Here is a 23,490-nt window from a genome sequence, read left to right on the forward strand (position 1 = left end):
TGCCAGATACTGTAAATTTTCACCTCAATAAAAAAAAAGAACTGTAGCTTACCCCCTTGGTCCGTACGTGGATTCATGAGATTTTGCGGGCGAGGAAACACCTCGGCATCGCTTCGTTCAAGATCGGATTTGCTCGGTGCGATGTTTGTCCCGCCCCTCCTGCACTGTGATTGGACGGCTGGGTAAAAAGTGACAGTGACGAGCGCAGCGTTTTTCCCAAAGTTGAACATTTTTCAACTCTCGGCGACCGGAAAAAAACGCTCAGCGCTCAGCGACCAGCGCGGAAAGGACGGTCAGCGCCTCGTCACGCTCCTGGCGTTTTTACCAGCTAGTAAAAACGCGACGCTCCCATTGGAATGAACTGAAAAAAGACGCTGGCTTCAGAAAAAACGCTTTGGTTGACATGGGCCCTTATACACAGTAACCAGCAGAGGGCGGTACGCACCACGGATCAATCATCAAAGGGAACCTCCGGAAACAAAGACCGAGCGGCTCACCCAATCAAACAAGACTTCACTTTTAAATGAGCACCCATAGTTCCCCTTCTCCCTGTTACTGAAACCCACAACAAAACCAAAACGGACCCAACTGTTTAGGCTAGAGTTGGGGCTCGGGGTTATACGAGACTCTTTTTCAGCGAGCCAGTGGATTTTGAGCTCCAGCTGTTTCATGGGAACCCAGGAGGGAGACAGAGGTGAGGCAGCCGAGTCCGGAGAAGGCTAACGACACGTAACACTAACGTAACGTTACAGCTAACGTTAGCTGTCCGGTTATTTTTGCTTTCCTGCTGTCACCGAGCCTGTCACCACATGTACGCGTCTTAACAACGTTTTAGAGGTTAATTTAAGGGTTAGAGCTCAGAGTTTGACGTTATCTGACAATGTCCCCGTTAGCAAACACCGAATTAGCAACGTTAGCTAGCTACTTTTTAGTTAACTCAACCGGTAAAGTTGTGGTGAAACACTTTAGAGGTGACTTACAGATGGCAGGTAACTTTAGACACTAGTTTGCTTGTTGTTTTGTTATGACCAATCCATGGCCACCGATAATATTTGTTTAAAACTCTAATATATGTCTTTCTAACCGGGTCGTCTTCAACGGTATCTAGTGTAGTAAGTAGCGACAGGGAGAAAATACTCCGCGCTCTCAAGCTGAAGTTTGCCGCGGCATTAATGATTGAAATGACAATTTCACCCCTAGAGGAGGCACTGGTTTGTAAATAAATGACCGGTGAATGTCACTAAAATGAGTTTTCTGGATGTAAAAATATACATTTATAACATGGTGCACTGATGTGGACCCTCTTGAAAATGAGATGATGCATCTCAAGAGGCTATCCTTTTAATAATAAATTCAGTTCATGTCTTATTATTATTATTAATTTTTTAAGGAAGTAATCCACATAAACTAAATACTATATTAAATATTACATTCAAATTCCCACTTAAGGACTTCACTGTCGGGCATAAACAAGACTGTTGCTGTTGTTTACTACAGATTGGGTAGATGTGGCAAATGACCTACTCAGCAAGTGTCACATAAACCTGAGGCTGAGGAGACTGACGGACTGTGATGCAAATGTTTTCATTGCTCTGTATGAGAACATCTTGGGAGAGAAAGTTCCAGGTAAGAGCAAGCTGCAGATCTACCAACTGTCTACCACGGTTGGTTGATCAGTTAATTAGTTGATCAATAGAAAAAAATAGTATGCAGCTAATCGCAGATCATAGTCATTTTCTGGTTTCAGCTTCTCACATGTGATGATTTGATGTTTTTCTTTGTCTTGTGTGAAAACTGAATATCTTAAGATATTAAAATTCATTTTTCATTACCTGACATTTATAGATCATGCAATTTATTGATTCATATAGCTGAACATAATTACTCAGCAGATTAGATGATGATGATGATGATGATGAGGTTTTAGTTTAGAGCGTGATCTCCTGAGTTTGCTTAGTATGTCAGGAATGCTTCCTAACAACATCGGAACATTACACCATGAGACTGTTAATGTCGCTGAGCTCTTTCCTGCATTGTTAAGTACAGGAAAGAGCTAAAGTGAAAGACCAAAATGTTCCAGGAAGCGTGTGAAAGCATATTTCTGTAAGTTTGGAATTGCTGTCTGCATTTCACTGTTTCTTTGGTTTTTTACATTGGCGTGTGTGTGCATGTGTGTGTTAAGATTACATTGCAGTGCCATGCAGTCAAGAGGAGGACATCCATAATGTTCAGTCTGTGATTGATTCATTGTCCCTGGACTACCTTCAGATCAGTCTCTCGCACATTACAGGTATAATAAATGTTTTCACTCTTAACAACAATATTAAGTCTTGTCTTTGTACAAGAGAAGAGCAACTATGATAACTACATACATGCATAACTTTCACTTGGATTGGCTTGAGATCGTAGAAAATTTCAGCCTCTAGTCACTTTATTTTAAGCTGCATGACCCAAGTTCTTTATTACCTGAGGGGTAAGCAGAAACAGAAGGAAAATACAATACTTTTTTTTTCTTCAGCAATAAAACTGATGAGTACTGAGTATAATGCTGACCATGGCTGTGTGTTCTCAGGAGAAAATGTTGTCAGAGGAGACAAGGAGTCTATCAAGAACCTCTTGGAAATCTTTGATGGCCTCCTGGAATATCTCAAGGAGGAGATAAGCGAAGAATCACAGAACAGTGGTAGGGAGATTCATTTGTCACTTTTCCCTTCCCAGATAATACGTGTTAACAATGGCAGATAATAAGCATTTTTATTTTTAACAAAGGCATTTACACACAAAATTGCTAGGACCGTATCATTTTTAATCATATATTTTAAGGCTTCACAATGTATCAGAACTTTCCATGGCAGCCTTTAGCATCTGGTGTTCTCAGTTTGCCTGAAAGTGCTATTTCTCCTTTTACTGACCAAGACATATGTTCAAGACACAGTGAGCACAGCATAAATTTAATGTGTCCTAAATCCCAGTCTAAGATCAGCTAGTGCAGGACTTTATAGGGAACAGGCAGCCCTCTTCATTTGGTAGAACTGAGCATGCCTTTGTGTGAGTGGGCCGTCCCTCAGACCACTGCCAAACAGCAATGACTGTGTCTGCACAAATTATGTGAGTTTATAAAAGGCCTAATTAAACGTCCTGGATGTGGAATACTGAAATTGACATTGATAGTATAAGTTAACAGTGGTCTGTTTTCTGTGAAGTGAATGCAGAATGTTTGAGTTGTTTGGGGCTGAAATCTGACTGATCTGAGCTGTGGAGACAATGGGACAGTATGGTGTCTATCTTCAATGTCTAACAGTGACAAGTTGTGCTCCTGCTTAGTTTAGTTAGAATCTAGTAATTGCTGTATTTGGCTGAGGTTACCTTTGTGCTAAAAACTATAAGATGGCTTCAGTTGTCTATCAGACTTTTTTTTAGATATTAGTATTTCAGGTTTATTTTAGTGAATTTACAGCAGCGTATTACTGACATTGTGTCAGTTTGTTGAATTAAAGGTCATATGTTTTTGTTCCTCTTTATAATTCCCTGGTAATGCTTTCTGTTTGTTTTTGGTTCTGTTTTTTAATAGTTTTTTAAAGTTGTCTCTCTTCCTCTCTGTCATTTTGTATCATTAATGTCTCTTTTTTTCTTTTCTTTTTTTCAGAGGAACTGAATGACAGTCTTCATGAGGATGTGCCTGGTGAAACAAAGGAGCCAACAAGTTGCAATGCCACAGAGCACAAGGAGACTAAACAGGAAGGAGCATATTCGTCTTCCAGTGGAGAGTAAGAGCTTCTCCTAGGTGCACTGCACATACTCTCAAAGAACACGTGCTTCAACTTTAGTGCAGATCCGAGTTATAAATCCTGTTGACACAACAGGCCAACTTCCTAGCAGTAGTGTAAACATTAAGAGGTTAGTGGGTAGCTGTCAAACTGGGACATCCCTGCATCTCAGTGTGTTTCCCAATTGCCTTTTACATTTGTTTTGTATTTATTTGGGTGCAGGTTGTGGCACTGCATGTGTAGTAAATAAATCCTACTCTTAGGTGATTTATAAAACTATCTGTCAATATAAATATTTTGGAGGCACATAAAGCAGTTGAAATATGTAAATAACTTTTGTGTGGTGGTGCTGCTGTAAGTAAAAGAAGAACCACTCATGTCTGTTTAGCGCAATGCAGCTGTTAAGTAGTAAATGAGTCAATGCTCCTGCTGGGATGATTTCAACAATATGCTATGTCTACATACGAGGAAGACTGCATGGATTTTAACAGTAACACTGCTATGATTTTAGCCAAGGTGTAGATCTGGAAAACTAATTTTAACATACCTTTGGTGCTCTGTACTCATTGACTTTTTAAATTCAGTCAATCCCACTGCTTGAATTGGTTGTGGTTTGAGGAATTCAGAGCAAGTATATCAAATTAAACATCTATCATTTTAAGATATAGTACCTATGGTAAGTAATATTATGTCTCATCGTTCAGGTCTCCTGTCCATTCCAGTAAACATTCCCTCCCTTCCTGGAACGCTGAGGAGATGGGATCAACTAGTGAGGTCATTGGGCTGGGAGTCTCCGCGCGCACATTTACAGCCAAACCAGAAGGTAAACTTTACTTGTCCCAGTGACATTTCTGTGTTTGGGCAAAATGCCTTGTTGTCTTAATGTGTGCACAGTCAGCCATATCACTGTTTATTCCACTCTCGTTTTCCAGATGTTTTGTGGCTAGAGTGTTAAGATTGAGAGGTTCTCGTAGCGGAGAGAAGTTGTTTTATGCATTGATTTAAAGTTGTTGGTCTAGTTGTCACAGTATACAGTAGTAACCTAACCTGTCGTGTGGCTTTGCTGCAAACCAGATAGTCGGAGCCAATTTAGCATCATCACTCAGTTTGTTAGACAAGCCATAACATTGTCTACATAAACCAAAAGAATTATAGTTACAGTGAGGAAAATAAGTATTTGAACACCCTGCTATTTTACAAGTTCTCCCACTTAGAAATCATGGAGGGGTCTGAAATTGTCATCGTAGGTGCATGTCCACTGTGTAAGACATAATCTAAAATCCAGAAATCACAATGTATGATTTTTTAACTATTTATTTGTATGATACAGCTGCAAATAAGTATTTGAACACCTGTCTATCAGCTAGAATTCTGACTCTCAAAGACCTGTTAGTCTGCCTTCAAAATGTCCACCTCCACTCCATTTATTATCCTAAATTAGATGCACCTGTTTGAGGTTGTTAGCTGCATAAAGACACCTGTCCACCCCATACAATCAGTAAGAATCCAACTACTAACATGGCCAAGACCAAAGAGCTGTCCAAAGACACTAGAGACAAATTTCTACACCTCCACAAGGCTGGAAAGGGCTACGGGGAAATTGCCAAGCAGCTTGGTGAAAAAAGGTCCACAAGGAGCAATCATTAGAAAATGGAAGAAGCTAAACATGACTCCATGCAAGATCTCACCTCGTGGGGTCTCAATGATCCTAAGAAAGGTGAGAAATCAGCCCAGAACTACACGGGAGGAGCTGGTCAATGACCTGAAAAGAGCTGGGACCACCGTTTCCAAGGTTACTGTTGGTAATACACTAAGACGTCATGGTTTGAAATCACGCATGGCACGGAAGGTTCCCCTGCTTAAACCAGCACATGTCAAGGCCCGTCTTCAGTTTGCCAATGACCATTTGGATGATCCAGAGGAGTCATGGGAGAAAGTCATGTGGTCAGATGAGACCAAAATAGAACTTTTTGGTCATAATTCCACTAACCGTGTTTAGAGGAAGAAGAATGATGAGTACCATCCCAAGAACACCATCCCTACTGTGAAGCATGGGGGTGGTAGCATCATGCTTTGGGGGTGTTTTTCTGCACATGGGACAGGGCGACTGCACTGTATTAAGGAGAGGATGACCGGGGCCATGTATTGCGAGATTTTGGGGAACAACCTCCTTCCCTCAGTTAGAGCATTGAAAATGGGTCGAGGCCGGGTCTTCCAACATGACAATGACCCGAAGCACACAGCCAGGATAACCAAGGAGTGGCTCTGTAAGAAGCATATCAAGGTTCTGGCGTGGCCTAGCCAGTCTCCAGACCTAAACCCAATAGAGAATCTTTGGAGGGAGCTCAAACTCCGTGTTTCTCAGCGACAGCCCAGAAACCTGACTGATCTAGAGAAGATCTGTGTGGAGGAGTGGGCCAAAATCCCTCCTGCAGTGTGTGCAAACCTGGTGAAAAACTACAGGAAACGTTTGACCTCTGTAATAGCAAACAAAGGCTTCTGTAAAATAGCAAATATTAACATTGATTTTTCTCTTTCTTTCTTTTGAAGGCAGACTAACAGGTCTTTGAGAGTCAGAATTCTAGCTGATAGACAGGTGTTCAAATACTTATTTGCAGCTGTATCATACAAATAAACAGTTAAAAAATCATACATTGTGATTTCTGGATTTTATTTTTTAGATTATGTCTCTCACAGTGGACATGTACCTACGATGACAATTTCAGACCCCTCCATGATTTCTAAGTGGGAGAACTTGCAAAATAGCAGGGTGTTCAAATACTTATTTTCCTCACTGTATGTGTCTGCTCTTTCCCAATATGTGCCTCCAGGTATCATATGTTTTATTCGTTTATTGTATTGGATTATTAAATCTTTTTAATAACTCTTTCAATAAATCTTTTGATTAATCTGCCACAACTTGCTGTCCCTTTCCCAAACCTCAGACGCAGGCACCACCTCTGGTCCTCTGGACACCCAGGACGCTCCACTCACTGAGTCGCTGCACTCAGCCATCGCTCTGCAGCCACCCAAACAGAGTAACACCCACCACAGACCCAACATAGACACACACTCACCCACCCAGTCCCCCATAGCTGAAGGCCTCAGTCTGGGGCACGAAAAGGATGAAGCCGCTCCTGTCACTACAGAGGTAGCCATACAGCATGATGTGGTTCATTTGTTTTACAATTTACCTGTTATTTGCATGCAATTTGAATGGACATGCAAACTTTGTTATCTCCTAAAGGTTCTAGGAGTAATGAGATGAATTACTGTAGAGCCAGCAATGCAAGACCGTCTCTCTATTTCTCACACACACTAATGCACACTTCCTATTTTAGTGATTCCAGGACAATGTAGGAAGGATAAGCATAAGCTTGACTCTTTCAAAATGACCAAGTAGTGAGTCACGTTGGTAATGAACTCATGCATTTTACTTTTGATGCTTCCTTACTTGAATACTGTACTAACAATATTGCGTAATAACCTTTTGAAGGGTCGTTTCAAGTGATTGTGTTTTTGAATGTCTTCTGTCCACTGGAAGAAACACATTCTCAGCTCCTGTACTGGCCTACAACCATGGCCAACCACATTCTCACATTTTATGTACCTAAACCAACCCCTGATCTGAACCAAAGGCGTTGACCGTTTAGCAGCAGTCTGCTGATAATTTAGGCAGGTGAACTTGAATAAACTTAATGGTAGTTGACATACAGCACATTAAACCACTAATAGTTTTCTGAACATTCTTGCTTAAATGTACGTGATAAACTAGAGTATCTGCTGATGCATTTATGTAAAGCCAAACAAAATTATCAGAATTAAGTGGTAGATATTATTTTTCTTATTATTATTGTTTTATTATTTTTCTTGTAAAATGCTAAAAGTAGGTGTTCCCAAGTTTGTGTACTGAATCTGCCTTTTTAAGTCTTAACCAAGTTCTGGTTTTTAACAGTGCACTAACAATTAAAAGCCTGTTGGTAGAATCAAAGAAAGCAATACCTTATTCAAGACATTTTGTGTAAAGTCAGAGAATCTGTCATGTTAAGGAAACCAGTTTCAAACCCAGACAGAGGAAATTACTAAACACAGGAAGTGCCGTCTGACTGACGGACACCTCAGCACACTTACTAAATAGCAGGTCCTGACATGCACAGGAGCCTATGGCCTGCTTCTACAACTACACAACAAGAGTACACAACAACACTCACCAAACTCAAACCTACAGAAGATTTTCCTCTTCTTTATTTGAAGTGACTTGACCCAGCACCTGTGTTAGTATGCTCTGAAAATATTGTCTGCTCTCTGCTGGTCTACCGTTTCTCTCATGGACGATTTTAGAAAATGGACAATACGAGCAGCAGATTATGTTCAGTACTAAACTGTGTCCCTCGGTAGTAAATGTTAATGACCTCAGCTCAACTTCAGTCATTTATTTCTTGCTCTTTTTCTCTTCTCACACAGACTAGACCATTAGCTGATACAGTTGTTACCAATGGACAACAGTCTCCTCCCCTTTTCCAGTCTCCTGGTGAGTGTAACAAATATACCTTCATTCTTATCCAGAACAAAATGTCAACCGGTTTCACAGATTAATTTATTTAACTCTGCATCACAAATCATGGGATTTAACAAGCCTGCTAGCACTTGATGGAATTGACAGTTGTGACTGAATGGTGTTGTCATTGGATCTACAGGCCACTAGCAAATTGCATTGTTTATCTGTAATGCTCGTGTCACAGTTAACAAGTGAAACGAAGTGTAACTTACTTCTCAATGTCATGTTTTGCTCAATTTCCAGCTGCGAGTGAGAAGTCTTTGTCCAGTCAGCAAAGAGCCAGGACAGAAGTGGAGGGGGAGGCACTAGAGGTAAGAGAGCAACAAGCCTTCACTTGTTCCTCATTTTACAGCAACCTCTGACCCATGCAGACACATTTGGATCTTGTATTGTTCATTGATCATGCTTTGTAAACCACTCAGCTGTAGGTCAGGGTTGGAACTGTGGGTGTTACACTGGTGTTTAAAAAGGATGGACACAAGATAATAAACTGACATATACAATAACGGTTAAGTGCAATCTGATGAAATTCATATTAAAGAGTTATTATGCTTTTTGGCTTTTTCCCTCTCCTTTATTGAGTTATACATCTTTTTTGTGCATGTACTAGGTTTGCAAAGCCCAAAGTCCACCCCAAAGGGAGTACCCATCTCCCACAGAAAACACTGCTCTGAACTGCCTGAAAACAGCTCGTTTGTAGCTCCACTAGGTTGATTCAAAGCCATAACTGTGATGAAGAATTGCTCCACTCTTTGGGAAACCATAAAAGCCTTTACTTCCCTTTCTTGTGACGTCACAATGAAAATACGTGTCATAACGCTCGCCAAGCGACTACTCCAACACGCCCTCAAAAACACCAGTGGAAAAACACTGAGCTGCAGCACACCCCTCCTCTCCCTTCCAAAAACTAGCTACCCTCCAGGCAGTCAATGGACAGAAAGTTGTTACTGTGATGTAGAGACAGAGCTCAGTTAACTTTATGGATGAAAGATACTTTTGTTACAGATTAATAACTCACCACTCTGAAACTCTTGCTCCAGTCCAAATTGCCAACCTGGTCGGTAACATGTAGCCTACAGCTGAATCGAAGCTGTTTAGGTTTTCGCTGACCCGCCTTTCTCTGCTTCTGATTGGCTATTACCGGCCTTTCACTGACCTGACATTCTCTACTTCTGATTGGCTACTAGTCCTTAACTAGGAACTGCGCATGTGCAACTCGCAACAAATATCATTTAGAGACAAGATGTATCACACTATAGCTAAAACGAAGCCTTCAACACAGGGTGAAAAGAGGAGCTGCAGCAATGTGCAGTATTACAAAAAATATGGTGTTTTTTGAAAATTAAACCATGTAAACCTGTTCTGGTACAACCCCTAAATAAGATTATGAACCTGAAAATGAGCATAATACCACCTCTTTAAAATAAGCCAATATTTTGACATATTTTCTTTCTTTCCTTTGGCTCACTTACACACCTTTTAAAAGTGACTTGCTGAACATATTTTCTGTGCATAAATCATAATTTTATGTAGAACATTTCCCACACATAGACTTTATTTGGGCATGCCACCCAGGAATGTTAATGCCCGCCCGGGTATATCTGGCAACCCATTTTAGCATTTTGCAGAGAAACACAGAGAGAGAGTTGTTACCCATTATGTTACAAGACGCGGACACAGAGGATATTTTACAAGCACGGACCAAGTAAAGTGACAGTGAACAAACACACCAGTGCAGATGTATTTCGGTACCATGATGGTTTCGTTTCGATATGCTATGTCGTTAAGAAGCCTCCCCCACATGAGGCGTACCTACTGCTGTAAAAACAAATCGCGGATGAAAAGACGAGTTCTGTGTCCTTTCTGCGACCTTATAAAACATACTGCTGAAGGAGAAAGTCATGAGGGCAGACACGTACAGGGAGAAGGAAGAGCTGGTGCAGGTGTGGGAGTGCGGGGAAAACTGAACCAGATTCAAGTGGCCTTGGCTAGTGATTGAAAACTAAAATAAGGTGGCCAATTAAGTAGAATTAAAACGGTCATTATATGACGTAATATCTGCTGCCCTGCTGATGTATCGAATCAGGCTCTAGTTTATTCTATTTTCCAATCCAAGCCCATCCTGTGTCATGTACATAAGCTATTAAGGGGGAACAGATTCATTTAAACACAATTGCGTCACATTTCTGTTGCTTTCCCTCTTTCTTGTTTTTTATTATTATTTATTTTCTATATTGTGTTACTTTACGTTGACTGAATTAACTTGATTCTCTTTTGTCTCATCTCAGCCAACTAACGGGGGTCCCAGGAGGGTTTTATTCCGCACCCAACCAGATGTTCTCTTCCTCAACCTGCAGGATGAGATGGCAGCCTCGATCCCTTCTCCACCAGACACAGAAGAGGAAGAGCAAGATGATGAGGATCTGAGTTGTACACGAAGACGACCGGGCAGAAGAATAGGTCACAGAGATAGGGTGAGCCTCAGGTAAGAGAGGTGCAGTTCCAGAGAACCACAGGAAGCTAATAAGGAAAATAATGGGCTTATAGAAATATTGTTTTGTGCAGGGACAATGTAGTAATGCTAATTTTTCTGACTGTCTACCTATCTCTTCTGCACGGTGTCTTTCTGAGCAGTAGCAGGTTGGAGGAGGAAGGTCTTGGGGAGCCTCTGTCATATTGCAGACAGAGGAACAAGCAAGCAGAAAAGGAGCTGCATCACATATCAGAGAAACTCTCACATCGACTCGAGGAACTTGATCAGGTGTGTGTGTGTTTCGTCCCAACATATTGTCATGGATGTTTTGTATCCAAGCGAGAGATTTTTATCCCTTTTGCATAGGTGTGTCTGTTTTGTCAGGGGTGGATTAGAGAACGTTTACCTGCTCTTTATTTTCAAAAAAGTTATGGTCAGTTCAATGCAGTTTAATTGAGTTGACCAGGATAAACCCCTCGTTATCAGTACTGCTTTCAAGGGAGTCCTGGATACGTTCTCTTTAATCATTGTTAATTGTACTGACTTCTGAAGATGTAGTGCGTGTACTTATATTTTTTTGTATTTGTGTATTATCCCTTTAATGCTTACAACAATGTGTGATGTGTAATTTCTATAGATGCTTAAACGAGTCCTGAGTGAAAGTGGAGAGACCAGTGAAGTCCGAGAAGAGGACAAGCTGTCCCACCACAGTGATAGCATCATGGAGTGTCGCAGGACTCCCAGACAACACACGGGTACACACAAAATTTGGCTAAAACACAGTGAACACATTTATTTTCTTTAAAGAGAAAATCAAACTGCAGCCTTAAAGAAATAAAGTGTTTAGCTCATTAACTACATTACACATTGTTTCCATTATTTTCATTTTCCAGAATTCTGTCACCACGCCACAACGGATTTGAATAGTGGTTTGTGCCGATACTGAAAATACATGTATTGAATGGTATTTGTTTCAGAAACACCTGATGCTGAATCCACCCACCGGACGCGCTCCTTATCCCCCTCCCCTCCACGGGTCCGACACTCCCTACAGGGACAGTTAGAAGACGCTATGGCAGAGGCCTTGAGTCTGGATGGTGGGAGGGATACCAACCTCACAGCTTCTGATCATTCAAGGCCAGAAGAGCTACACCACAGACGGCCTCGCAGAAAACATAGCAAGGTATTAACACAGTCATTGTTTTCTTTACGGGTTTCCCTTTAAATTTATTGCATGTCAGAAACCACCTTAAGTGAATGCAGTTTAAAAATGCAAAAACTGGGGTGCCCCGTTAGCTCACCTGGTAAGAGCCCTTACCATTGAAGCTAGGGTAGAGAAACTAGCAAGTTGCAGCTAGATTTTGAAGTATCATCAATGCACATTGAGTGCATGGGCAGAGTGCACGCAGGCAGGTAGTCCATCTAATCATTTCATGGCTGTGCTTATTTCAGTCCTGCAGCAGCCACAGATACAGGATTTAGTTCATTTTTGTGTCAGAGCATTTGATTCATTGATTGCTGTCGGGATGTAAAGAGCATTTTAACTAAGATAACAAATTGCATCTGAAATAAATTGCCTACCCCAGCTTTATTGCTGTCCTTACCAGCACAGCTGTGTTTTATTCCAACCTGCGGCCCTTTACTGTATGTCATCCCCTCGGTTTATCAGCAGCTACTGCTATCAAATATAAAATACCCCCCAGAATCTAGGTTCACACTACGTGACTGATGACTGGTGACAGGGGGTCACACACTACATGAGCTGACAGTGGCTGTGTCACCTGACGCTGATCTCCAGACCACGTTTTGTCAAGAAAACACGTGTGAAATGTGAAACGGGAAATGAAGTGAAACTACACACGAAACAGCTGTTGTTTGTTATTATAAAGATATCAATTATAAAGACAAGGAATCTGGGTGAAAGAATGGATTAGCACACGCAGGTAGCAGGGATTGTCTGAGCTACAGAGAGAGCTGAAGGTGAGTAAAAAGTGTTTTGTAGTGAAAAAGTAGCTGCCTGCTCTGCCAGCTGCCTGCTCTCATTGTCCGGATGTGGATGTAGTCGGCCAGCTCTTCCAGATATTTGGCATGCTAGATATCTGGCTGGCATCAGCGATGTGTCGGGGAGCCGTTTTGATGCGTCGTTGAGTAGTTCACACATAACGACTGGCGACCGCCGATCCACCGCTGATTTACTCAGCAAATCGGGTTAAAAATCGTGTAGTGTGAATTGGGCTAAAGGCACGTTCACGCAGATGAGCAGGGACCCAGGGCATCTTCTTGTGTTTTTCAGAGTCCGTAAAGAGAGTTCTTAGGGTGCTTTCACACTTGTTGTTCAGTTCATTTGGTCTGGACCAAGTGAAAAAAGTTATACACTGTTGCATTTTAGTTCTGGTCCGGTTCATGTTCACACTGCAGTTTTACAAACGAACCAAGAAAAGTAACTATGATGTTACACAGATTTACAGGTAGCTTGTTGATTGGACAGCTTTGGCGATTGTCATCCTGTATCATTAGGACCCACGTGGGGAAATCAAACTCCGGTGACTGACAGAAGTTTATGCAGCACTTTAATGCTTCTGATCTGTATCTCAAAGAGCTCACAAAGTAATAATTTATTATAAGCATGAATGGTAGCCTAATGTTGGACCGCAGATCGACCACATAGCCTAAAATGAATAATAACATAAAAACAGGACATGTAGTACAGGAATAATTCGGGGCTTATTAGCCTATAGGATACTGTGGTACCGCTGTCACAAATGTTTTATGGACTGACAGGATAAACGGAGTACTACTTGCTCTCCTTTTTTAACAGATTTAAACCTATTAATCAGGGGAAATACCTGCGCTGACAAATATAAGTTACCAAATGATTTTCATAAACACAGCCTATACATGGCTTATACAGATCAATTATATGTCGCGGTCAGCAAATGGATTTATTAGTGGTTTAGCTTTGGAAATAATGCACAGATCACATCTCTGCTATCATAAAATCCTGAGGTTGGTTCGTTTGCTTTCACACCACATTCGAACCGCACCAGAGTTCGTTTGAAAGCGAACTAGATCATAAACTAGATGGTCTCGGTACGCTTGTTTGGTTCTCTTTTTGTGCGCACCCAAGTGCGATTGCTGCATTCTTACCTGCCCAAACAAACCCCGCACCAAGGGCGAAAATGAACTCTAGTGCGACTAAACTAAACGAGGCAGGTGTGAAAGCACACTTAGTTTTTATAACTGTCACTTTAATTGCCTACCGTCTGTACGCTGTTAGTGTCTTAACAATGGTTCCATAGGTGAATGTTTATTGATTGTTTATGGTTCACTGAACAAGCATGAAAAACATTGTTTACACCCTTTATAATAAACATCTGTAAAGTCATTTGGATTTTTACAGAATAATCTTTAAAATACAGTGTCCTGAAGAAGGGATGTTTCATTCTGAGTTTTTTATATATAGAAATAATGATGGCAACCCATATCATAGTATTTGCTAACTAATTGGTCTTTTTCTAAAAGTTTTATTTCAACCAGATTGGACAGAGGTTGCACATTTTAAAGATAAAATCATAAAAAGATCATAAAAATCAAGACATTGTGTATTTGCTTGATTGTTTGTTAGTCATTTCTGTTCTTTCGTCATGCAGTTAATTAAAATCTCAGTTGAAAACTTATGTTTAGATTAAATTAATTAGCTTCTCGGTTCTGTTCATCATTCATTTCATGCACCTATAAAATTAAAAATGAATATCTCTCTTTCAGCATCTGCAGAATAAGGCCTATGAGGAGGAGTTGAAAAGATATGAAGACAAAGAACGGGCAGATTTAGACAAGGCGCGTCTCAAAGCTCAGGAAGCTGTAAGTCTTTAGTATGATGTCTAGTATGAGTGATTGTTGGGCAGTTTGTCCCATTTTACTAACAGTTAAGTGTGCGTGTCTGTGTGTAGGAGCGACAGTACAGAGAGGCCATACTAAGGGATGTTTCACAAACCACCAGACCGTCTCCAGCTAGAACAAAGCATGGGTCGCAACGTAACACACAAACCACACCAGGACGGAGAAGGCAGGAGGCCCCCTGGAAAGCTCCACCAAGTAGGTTAAGACTATAATATTTACCACATGGACCTTTCAGTGCAGGTCATTTTCCGTATGAAACGTGCTGTGCATTCACTCATGCTTGGACTTGCTGACATATAAGCATTTATGCTGCTTTTACTGCTTAATTCTAATTGTAGCTAATAAAATGCAGAAGCTACAACTTTACAGAAAACTTTACAGATTTGTTTGTCATCATCACACCTCCAACTGCAATATTATGGTCCACTTGAAGGGCACATCTGAAAGTGGGTTCCATGCCCAAATTCAGATTCATGTAAGTCTATCATATATAAGACAGTTGACACTGGGCTCCTCAAGTCTCTAATGTGTCGTGGGACTCAGAGACTGATGGTTCAGAAATGCTTGTCTTAAGTTGTGATGACTGAATCTTGGCATTTACAGACATGTCGTCCTTTGACTGAAGTTTCCTCTTAGGCGGTGTGTGCGTCGTATGAATGTTCAAGTTTCTAGCCTCAGGCTGGCTGGCCCACTTGCGTTGATAATGGCAGAAGTAACAGCTCTGGTAGACTATGAAGTAAGGGCCCCGAGTGTGCTTGGTACAGCGGCACTTTCTGTTGCACATTGGGCAGTTCTTCATCAGCTGCAGAATGGCCTCCTCATCAACAATGTGCTCCAGAGTTGGTCTGTCATGGGGCAGAAAAAGAAAGCTAAGAAATGATGATGACAAACAGGTTGTATGGAGCATGGCTAGTGGCAGAAACATGAGCATGCGGTTACTATGGATATATTGTTGCAGGTGCAACAGCAGTAAACTTAACTTGCATTACCATAACCAAGTGAGCCCTGAATTAGTATCCTCACAATAATAAGTATCACAGGTCTGTCTGTCTGTCTTATTTTAAGCTACATGTTTTTTTGGCACATTTGGGGAACATGATCACATTTTCTTTTTGTTATTTGCTGACTTACTTCTCTATGGTTGGTGTAGTGCATGTCTCCGGTGCATTTATTTGAATGCCTGTAAATGAATATCAGTATTGTTAGTCAAAAGGATATTTTTAGTTCAAAGCTGGAAGGAAACTTTTAAAGAAAGCAAATGTAAAACAAAAAAACATAATTAACATCATTTCTAATAGTCGACTCTATTGGACAACTTTTACTACATCAGCAGACAAAGTGTCTTCACAAGGCTGAGGAACAGCAGAAAGTTACTAGACCAAGATTGTTTTCTAGTAAGCTCCATGAGGAGTATACAGGAAAAAAGTGCATTGTTTGTCACCAAAACTGGGACCTTGATTAATACCTATTGATACTGATAACTTCACAACATATCAATTGTGGGAGATTTGAGTCATTTGGCATGTCTGTTAGAGGCCTCTGAAGGAATGTCTCTTTTCCACTAATGCTTATTTATTGCTGCCACTTGTGAATGGCCTACTGTATGACAAGAAACATTCTTAGTTGGAAACATTTGTGCGACACTGTAAACAGATTTTAAAGTTTGCAATGAATGGAAATGCAGTTTACTGACTGTGTTGCATGAACAAGGTCCCCTCATGAACACCACTGCTGCAGTCTTTACACATAACCATAATTCACTATGGTGGCTACTTATAGCACCTACAGTGTCATTCATTAATCCCACATGCACCTGTAAAAAACAACAAACTGTGAAGATCATTCACCGACTCACCTGTGCTTCTGACCTGGCCCGGCAGTCTGTCCATTACTGCTCAGGTGTCTTGCTGCTGTACAATACAACACAGTCACACTCCAAACACCTGGTTGCAGACACTCATTTTGTTTCACTACTACACATAAAGTAGTTCGGCAGGTGTTGTGCCGAATTCTGCCTGCCTGCCCAGAATTGCATGCACTTCACGGGTGATAACGGTAATTTATGAGAGAGGTGGATGCAAATCTCGGCAGGTGGGCTACAAAATTTGTTCTGCCGAATTATGCATCCACCTTTCTTTAGGACTCCTTTAGGGATGGACCCCTCAAAGAATAGTATAGCGTTTAAAAGCAGTATTTGGAGGTGCATGCAATTCTCAGTAGGCAGGCAAAACTCGTCATAACTCCGGAACTAAAATACGTTATTAAAACTATTATGTATCGTGCATAAATCTGTAATGTCACCTTAAAGCAGTTAGTGTACGCGGAGGCTTTATCACTGAAACTAGCACTGAACAGCACTATAGTCTAAAGAAAACACTAACACAGGACAGCCTACCTCAACGTGACGGTGTTGTGCACCGGGGGTTGGGCGGAAGAAGGCACCGGCTCCTCTTCGTCCAAACCAAAAGACGGGACGGCAGTTTCTTTCAATGGTTTTACCGTTACGTAAGGCTCTGTTTGGCCCAAAACATTGTGTTAATAGTCTTCCGGTGTGAAATGAAGACTGCAAACTTGGAAGACTAGCACTCCACGCTCTGTACTCTCCAAATTTAAGATTATTCACTGCCCTGGCAACCGATAATAACTCTCTACAGCACGCTGTTTGTGAACAATGCAAGTCGACACCATTGCGACTTAAAGGTTTTTGTAAACTAACAAAAAGAGGACTTTTTCCTGCTCCAGCAACATAGTACAATGGAAACCGACGTCTGCGCCAAGTCTAAAAAATAGGAATGGCCTGGAAAGGGGGCGGGCCCAGTGCATTCTGGTTGTTGTAGGTTTTCTGCCTTTTGAGCAATAGGGAATACCCTCTATGGGAATACCGCAGCCCGGGTTAAATTTAAAAAATGGAAAGGAAACAACACTTGGTGCCATCATTGCACACTTCCACCAACCAGGAAGCTAAGATTAGCTAGCCAGTACCTCTGTAGTCAGCCAGTCGGTCGGTGTCGCACCAGCTGTTAAAGTGTGTGTGCTCGTATTCTCTCGGACGAACTGATTCATAATACGCCATGTTTACATACAAATAACGCCATTTAATAGTCAGACTTATCTTCAGCAAAGTGGGGACTATCTACTGTCTGTCATTACGTGTGTCTGCAGTGATAATGAAGGACTCTGATCTGTGTTTACTGCGCACACATAACCTCCCCTGAGGGATGCTGCTGTCCAGCCTGTGCAGGTGTGCACCGGTAAGAAACAATAAATCCCAACCGGTTCCCAAACCGGTGGGGTTGTGGCGGTTGACATCCAGCTTCATGCCGTATTTACTGCCACCATCTGAACATTGGAGCTCCCATATCCTTCCAAAAATCCCAGTTTCATTATAAATGACTTGCTAATACCCCAAGACCCCTGTACCACATGCAAACATTTACACGGAATCGAGCACAACAGATGTGGGACGATGAAGCTGTGTTAAGATAGTAGGGTTAGCTTTGACTTTACCAAACAGTTACTACATGATACTGTAGCTAAGTTACTAGCTACCTAAATCTATCAGACAGGCACCGTCTTACCTCTGCGCCCACATCGGGTGTGGCGACACTGTGAGCAGCTTCAGGTGTGTTTTTGATCCGACCTTGTTTAAGTAGTCACCTCTGTCCAAATGTTGGCTAATCACACGATAGTCTGCCACACGTCGTTCCTTGATACTTGTATTAGGGTCTATTTGTAGAGCAGCTACAACTTACATATTTTAATTATATATTTTTCTTATATATTTTTCTCGTATAATGGCAGTCAGTGAAACCTGCGCGACCCGTATCTTGGTAGGTCTTGGTTTGATGCTCTGGCAGAAGCACACAGGCTGAATTTGAGCCACATCACCAGCAAACCGGTGTGCACGCTTGACCACGGGTTAATGATTGGTCTGCGGCAGGGGTGGGAAATTGTGGTGACATACATAATGTCAGTCAAATGTCGGTAGCAGCTATAAATGTGCATGCAAACTTTCTGTTATTCTCTGCTAGAAAACGGTTGGCATTAAAGTGAATGTGGACTTCTGAAAATTGAAACAAAGATTATGTCAAAATAAATTTCTGTGGGAAATCAATTGAAAAGGTTTTAATATTTCACAGCAAGTTTTACAGAACAATTTTGTTGTAACTTTCGGTTGTATTTAGCTACTACTGAGATGTCTTTAAATAAGCCTCCCCAAAGATGAGGCACATATGCTGCATGCTGGGTGGCATGACAATAGAAATACTATAGAAATTCCTGTTATGTTACAATATCAAATTTATTGTCAAACAAAAAAAGAAATGTGATGTCTCATTATATGAGTAACATTCTTGTTTGTGCCCCCTCTGTCTCTCTCTCCAGTGAAGGTGAAGGGGAATGAGCTCCTCCCTGTGCTCCTGGAGGAGTTGCCCCACCTTCACATCTCCCCCCAAGCCCTGGGTCGGATGTGGGACCAGCAGATGCAGCAGGTGGACAGACTCCATGCCCAGTCATCCTCTCATAGCCAGCGTCGCAGCAAACTCTCCAGCCAGGTAGGACTGTGGCCATTACAAGCCACGGCCAAATGCCAAGCGCGGTGAAATGTACCGGCTGCCTTAGTTTGATGTCTGTGCCCTTTTTTAAATCTGCAATGTATGATTTAGTGGATGGACTGATGGACCAATATGTAAAATACCTGCTTGTCTGTCAGGTGGAGGAAGCCCAGAGGAAACATGACCTGCTGGTGGAGATCGTCCGTAAAGACCAGGACCACAACAGGCGTCTGGTAAGCCTCAATACATAAACACTCTCAAAAGATCTCTTCACATCTGGTAAACATATGATTCAACCTACACAAGTGCACATAGACATTTCCAGATATACGGTTATTTGTCATATCAAGCTGGCTAGTTACAATATAAAATGCTCATCTTCCAGAGGGACTTCAAAGAGCGCATCCAGCAGCAGAAGTCGACCCAGAACAGACTGAGGGAACAGAGGCAGCAGATAGCACGCGCCAAGAAGTACCACAATGACTACCATGTCCAGCACCGTGCCCGCCTTATGAGGGCACGCACCAAGGAGGAGAGGGTGGGTAGTGAAGGCCATTCATAACCTTGTACTCCAGTTCTAGGACTAGGGCCATGTCTAATGATTACCTGCAGAATTTATTTGTCTTCATCATTTTTGTTTTGTCTGATTAAGAGTTCAGTTCACAACCCAAACAGATGACATTTTCAATAAATATAGAACAGTGAAAAGCAAATTACCTCATTTTAGAAGCTGGAATCGGCAAATGTTTGGCAACTTTGATGGCTCCCACAAATTACAAGGACTACATGGACTTGAGGTTGTTGACATTGTCTTCTCGTTCAGCTCTTCTGAAACCCAAACTTGATTACACAAGTTAGGTTCCCGTCCTAAAAAGTCAGGGGCATCTTAAATATTTGTGTGGGTGTTGGAGAGGAATGAAGAGCTAAATAATACATTCAGAGTTAAGTTAAAGATTAAATTACACATCTATCTGGCTGTAGTGTGGGTGACGCATAATGCCCAAGTGTGGTTGTGTGTGTGTGTGTGTGTACAGACGTTTCGGCAGCTGTTTGAGGAGGGTTTGGAGCTACAAAAAGTCCGGTTGAGAGAGCAGAGAGCCTACGCCAGAGAGCAGCGTCTCGAACATCAACGACGACACCAGGATCAGATAAAGTCAATGGAGAACTACTACAAAGACCAAGTAGGACCCCCCCCCCCAACTTAAGAACCAGGAAGTCACACACATTTTGGGTTGTTTTTGTAATGTGATATGGACTCTACAATCTACTCAAATTCCAAGTGAGCTATAACATGCTTTCTCTCTTTCAGTTTTCACTACTAGCTGAAAAACTTGCACAAGAGCGGGAGGACATCCAGGTTCGGAAAAGAGCTCAAGAGAAGGTAATCTCTTTACTTACCACTGCTGTGAATTAGGGCTGTCACTTAAAATGTTGAACTTTCATTCAAACAGGAAAATTATTAAAATTCAAACTGTTCAAATGCTCGCTCTGAAGCGTTTTTTTATTTTGGCAGATATTATATGACTGATATTCCATGATTCCATCCTGAAATATTAATGCTCTATACATATATACACACGCACACGTGTATATTCACCTTTCCGACTTTTTCCAGGCTCTGCTGAAGATGAAGAGAGAGCTGCGTTCCAGGATGGAACGTGAGATCGGTGAACTGCAGAAGATCATCATCCAGAACGATGAGGACGATCATTTCCAGGATCTAGAGGTCCAGAGGCTGCGCAATCGGGTACAGATGGCTTCCTTCCAGTACAACACTAGCTATCTGCACTGACTGGGGAAGCGTGACACAGGGCCATTTTAAGGTCCACTCAATTAAGGCTGGATTTACATCAGAGGAACATGCTGCAAAAGACTTCCTGCCATTCACAACTAAGGGTACTACATTCTGACGGCTGAACAGTATTGTCTCCTCGGCATCTTCCTACAGAGATTTGCACAGGAAGAGGAAATTCACTATTAATGAACTGAACACACTGACTAAATGTAGCCATTAGGTTATGTAGCTAACTCTTCCTCCCACCTCAGCTGCTATACCTGAATTTAATAACACCTTGGACCAAGTCCCCACCTCCTTCAATGGTTTTTAGTACTTGATACCTAAGAATGTTTTAAAGTGGCTCACTCACTGTGCAGTCTTGTGTGTGCTGACATTGTAGCAGACATCTAGTAAAAGTTCTTCCTCTTGCCAAATAGGGACCACCGATGCAAAGTGGATAAGTATGAATGTCACACAGTTTTAACTTCCTTTTGTGTGATGTCTTCCTTAAATGTCTTAACCATGCCAGTGGATTATTTATTTTTTTACTTTGTCATTAGATTTTTAATTAACCTGGTGTTGTTCTGTCAGGTCAGATTGTTTTTAACTGCCAGAATTTAGGACATGGTAGTTTTAAACAAATTCACAAAGGTTGGAATGTTAAAACACTGTCTACTGGTATTGTCCATGGAATCTAATGATCACACCAATGCCCTGTCATCTAATAAATGTGAGGTCACTCATCGCTGGCTGGCACTGCTCACCTTTCGTTTAGTTATTTGCAGGTTGCTGTTCTGTATGTAATTGAGGTAATTCTTAATACACTTGACCGAAAAACACAGAACCATCAGTTCCATCTGTAGTCTGACAAAATAACAAAGATCAAATTAAGTCTTTAATTGAAGAGGAACAATTAGATGCAAAAACTTCTGAGTTACGCCTGTACCAACTGAACGCTGACTGAGTCAATTTAACATCACTTTTTGGGAGGGAATACTTGCTAGCAATTGCTGCCATTTGTAGCTCAGTAGCAGACTTAGTGACAGCTTAACTTTTTTTGTTTGTTTTTTACCATTTGTTTGTCAGAGATACGATCTGGACAATCTGATTGCATTCAGCATGCATTACATTGTGCGTTTACATGCGTTTTTCCATATCCCCATAGGATATTCAGATTGCATGTTAATGGCAGGTATAAATGGGGTCACTGAATCTTCAACAGTGAAAAGGATGAGTCATTTCAACATTTCTCAATATTGTGTGAAAATCTGACAGCAATCCTTGTTTGAGCAGCTGAGTATTGTGAAACTACATATTGAAACAAACGATTAGTGACATGTTGCAAGTAAAAAAATCTGCAATAAGTTTCAAGACCAAAAGAACGGTCCAGACTTTTTCAGGGGAACCATCTCGCCATTACGATTGTTCAACTGTAGTGTGTTGTTCTGCAACAGCCCCACTCGTGGCCAACAATAGTGATTTAACTGTTCACCAGAACTGTCTTATCTGCTCATCAAAAGCAAGTATTCTCCCTCCCTCTCACTTGGCGGTCATGTATGACGTTAACAGACAAATGTGTTCAGCTGAAGCAGCCACCCTCTTCCTTGCATCGGGTAGTTCTTTGACGTGTTTGATGGCATCAGAACATCACTACACCCATACAGAGAACTGACAGCTTTGTGATCTTCCAGAGGAAAAAAAAAACTCCACAGGCAGGTAGCAGAATAACCGCAAGTCCAGCTGCCTGGTTCAGTGTATCACAGGTTTAGGAAAAAACTTTAACGTATTCCTCATTCAGCATAATCTCAGCACAATCACTGTCCAGTTGGACCGTCATTTCAGACATGACACTATCTCAACTAGTGTTACTACTTGGCGACATTGCTGAATTGGTCTGTCCGTGTGCTGCATCTTTTCCATTTTTCTGGAAATCACCATCGTCGTCATCTGGTAGGTTAGTCCATTTATATCGGCTTTCACAGAAACAGCACGCCTGAGAAACCACAATCTTTAGTCCCTTGACGTGTTTTCTAACGGTACATTGTCTGCTGCATTCCTTGCATGACTTGAACAGCTGAAGGATGCATTCTTCATCGACAACAAACTCTGACGAGCTGAGGGATTCGGAAAAGATGCATGAATAGCATGGTGAAAAAGATATCAAAATAATGCAACGCAGGGGGTGAGAAAACGGTCCCGTGTCAAATTTAACAAATACAAAAGCTTCAAACTGGATTGCCATTATTAATTAGCATACCTTCCCAAATCCACCAGGTAATGTCCGTCTCCTACACTTAATGATGTGCTGAATTCTTCCTCCTCATCTTCAGTATCTGTGTGTGGATCCATTTTAAACAGATATCAGTTATTACTGCACTTTTTCTGCATTTAAACATGATGTTTGCAATCTTTGTTTTTGCTGGGGAAGGATGTTGCCAATGTGAAGATGACTCACGTCTATT

The 23,490-nt window shown here is 41.5% G+C and overlaps 1 protein-coding gene across 3 annotated transcripts; it reads left to right on the forward strand.

The window, feature by feature from the left end:
* The first annotated feature begins 477 nt into the window (after positions 1–477).
* LOC119899329 (centrosomal protein of 95 kDa-like) lies at positions 478–21,773 on the forward strand. 3 transcript variants are annotated; one of them, XM_038713857.1, is made up of 21 exons: positions 478–694; positions 1,498–1,626; positions 2,183–2,290; positions 2,573–2,683; positions 3,647–3,767; positions 4,472–4,590; positions 6,713–6,918; positions 8,232–8,298; positions 8,569–8,636; positions 10,683–10,810; positions 10,960–11,086; positions 11,436–11,553; positions 11,776–11,981; positions 14,564–14,659; positions 14,749–14,893; positions 19,082–19,251; positions 19,410–19,484; positions 19,637–19,789; positions 20,286–20,432; positions 20,561–20,632; positions 20,867–21,773. In XM_038713857.1, the coding sequence occupies exons 1-21, from the start codon at positions 670–672 to the stop codon at positions 21,041–21,043; spliced, it is 2,568 nt and encodes an 855-aa protein (XP_038569785.1). In that variant the 5' UTR covers positions 478–669; the 3' UTR covers positions 21,044–21,773. The 3 variants fall into 3 exon arrangements, with proteins under 3 accessions (XP_038569785.1, XP_038569784.1, XP_038569783.1); XM_038713856.1 differs by having other exon boundaries at positions 4,490–4,590; positions 10,614–10,810; XM_038713855.1 differs by having other exon boundaries at positions 479–694; positions 10,614–10,810.
* Positions 21,774–23,490: the final 1,717 nt, after the last annotated feature.

The sequence above is a fragment of the Micropterus salmoides genome, unplaced genomic scaffold (assembly GCF_014851395.1).
Source record: "Micropterus salmoides isolate LMB-PRFRI ecotype aquatic unplaced genomic scaffold, ASM1485139v1 Ms_hic_scaffold_12, whole genome shotgun sequence".
Taxonomy (NCBI): Eukaryota; Metazoa; Chordata; class Actinopteri; order Centrarchiformes; family Centrarchidae; genus Micropterus; species Micropterus salmoides.

Bases quoted from the DNA above. Each gene is read 5' to 3' on its own strand.
- LOC119899329 (XM_038713855.1), top strand. From the start codon at position 670: ATGGGAACCCAGGAGGGAGACAGAG. The intron at 14,894-19,081 runs GTAGGTTAAGAC...CTCTCTCTCCAG, and splicing joins CCCCTGGAAAGCTCCACCAA to TGAAGGTGAAGGGGAATGAG. The intron at 19,252-19,409 runs GTAGGACTGTGG...CTTGTCTGTCAG, and splicing joins GCAGCAAACTCTCCAGCCAG to GTGGAGGAAGCCCAGAGGAA.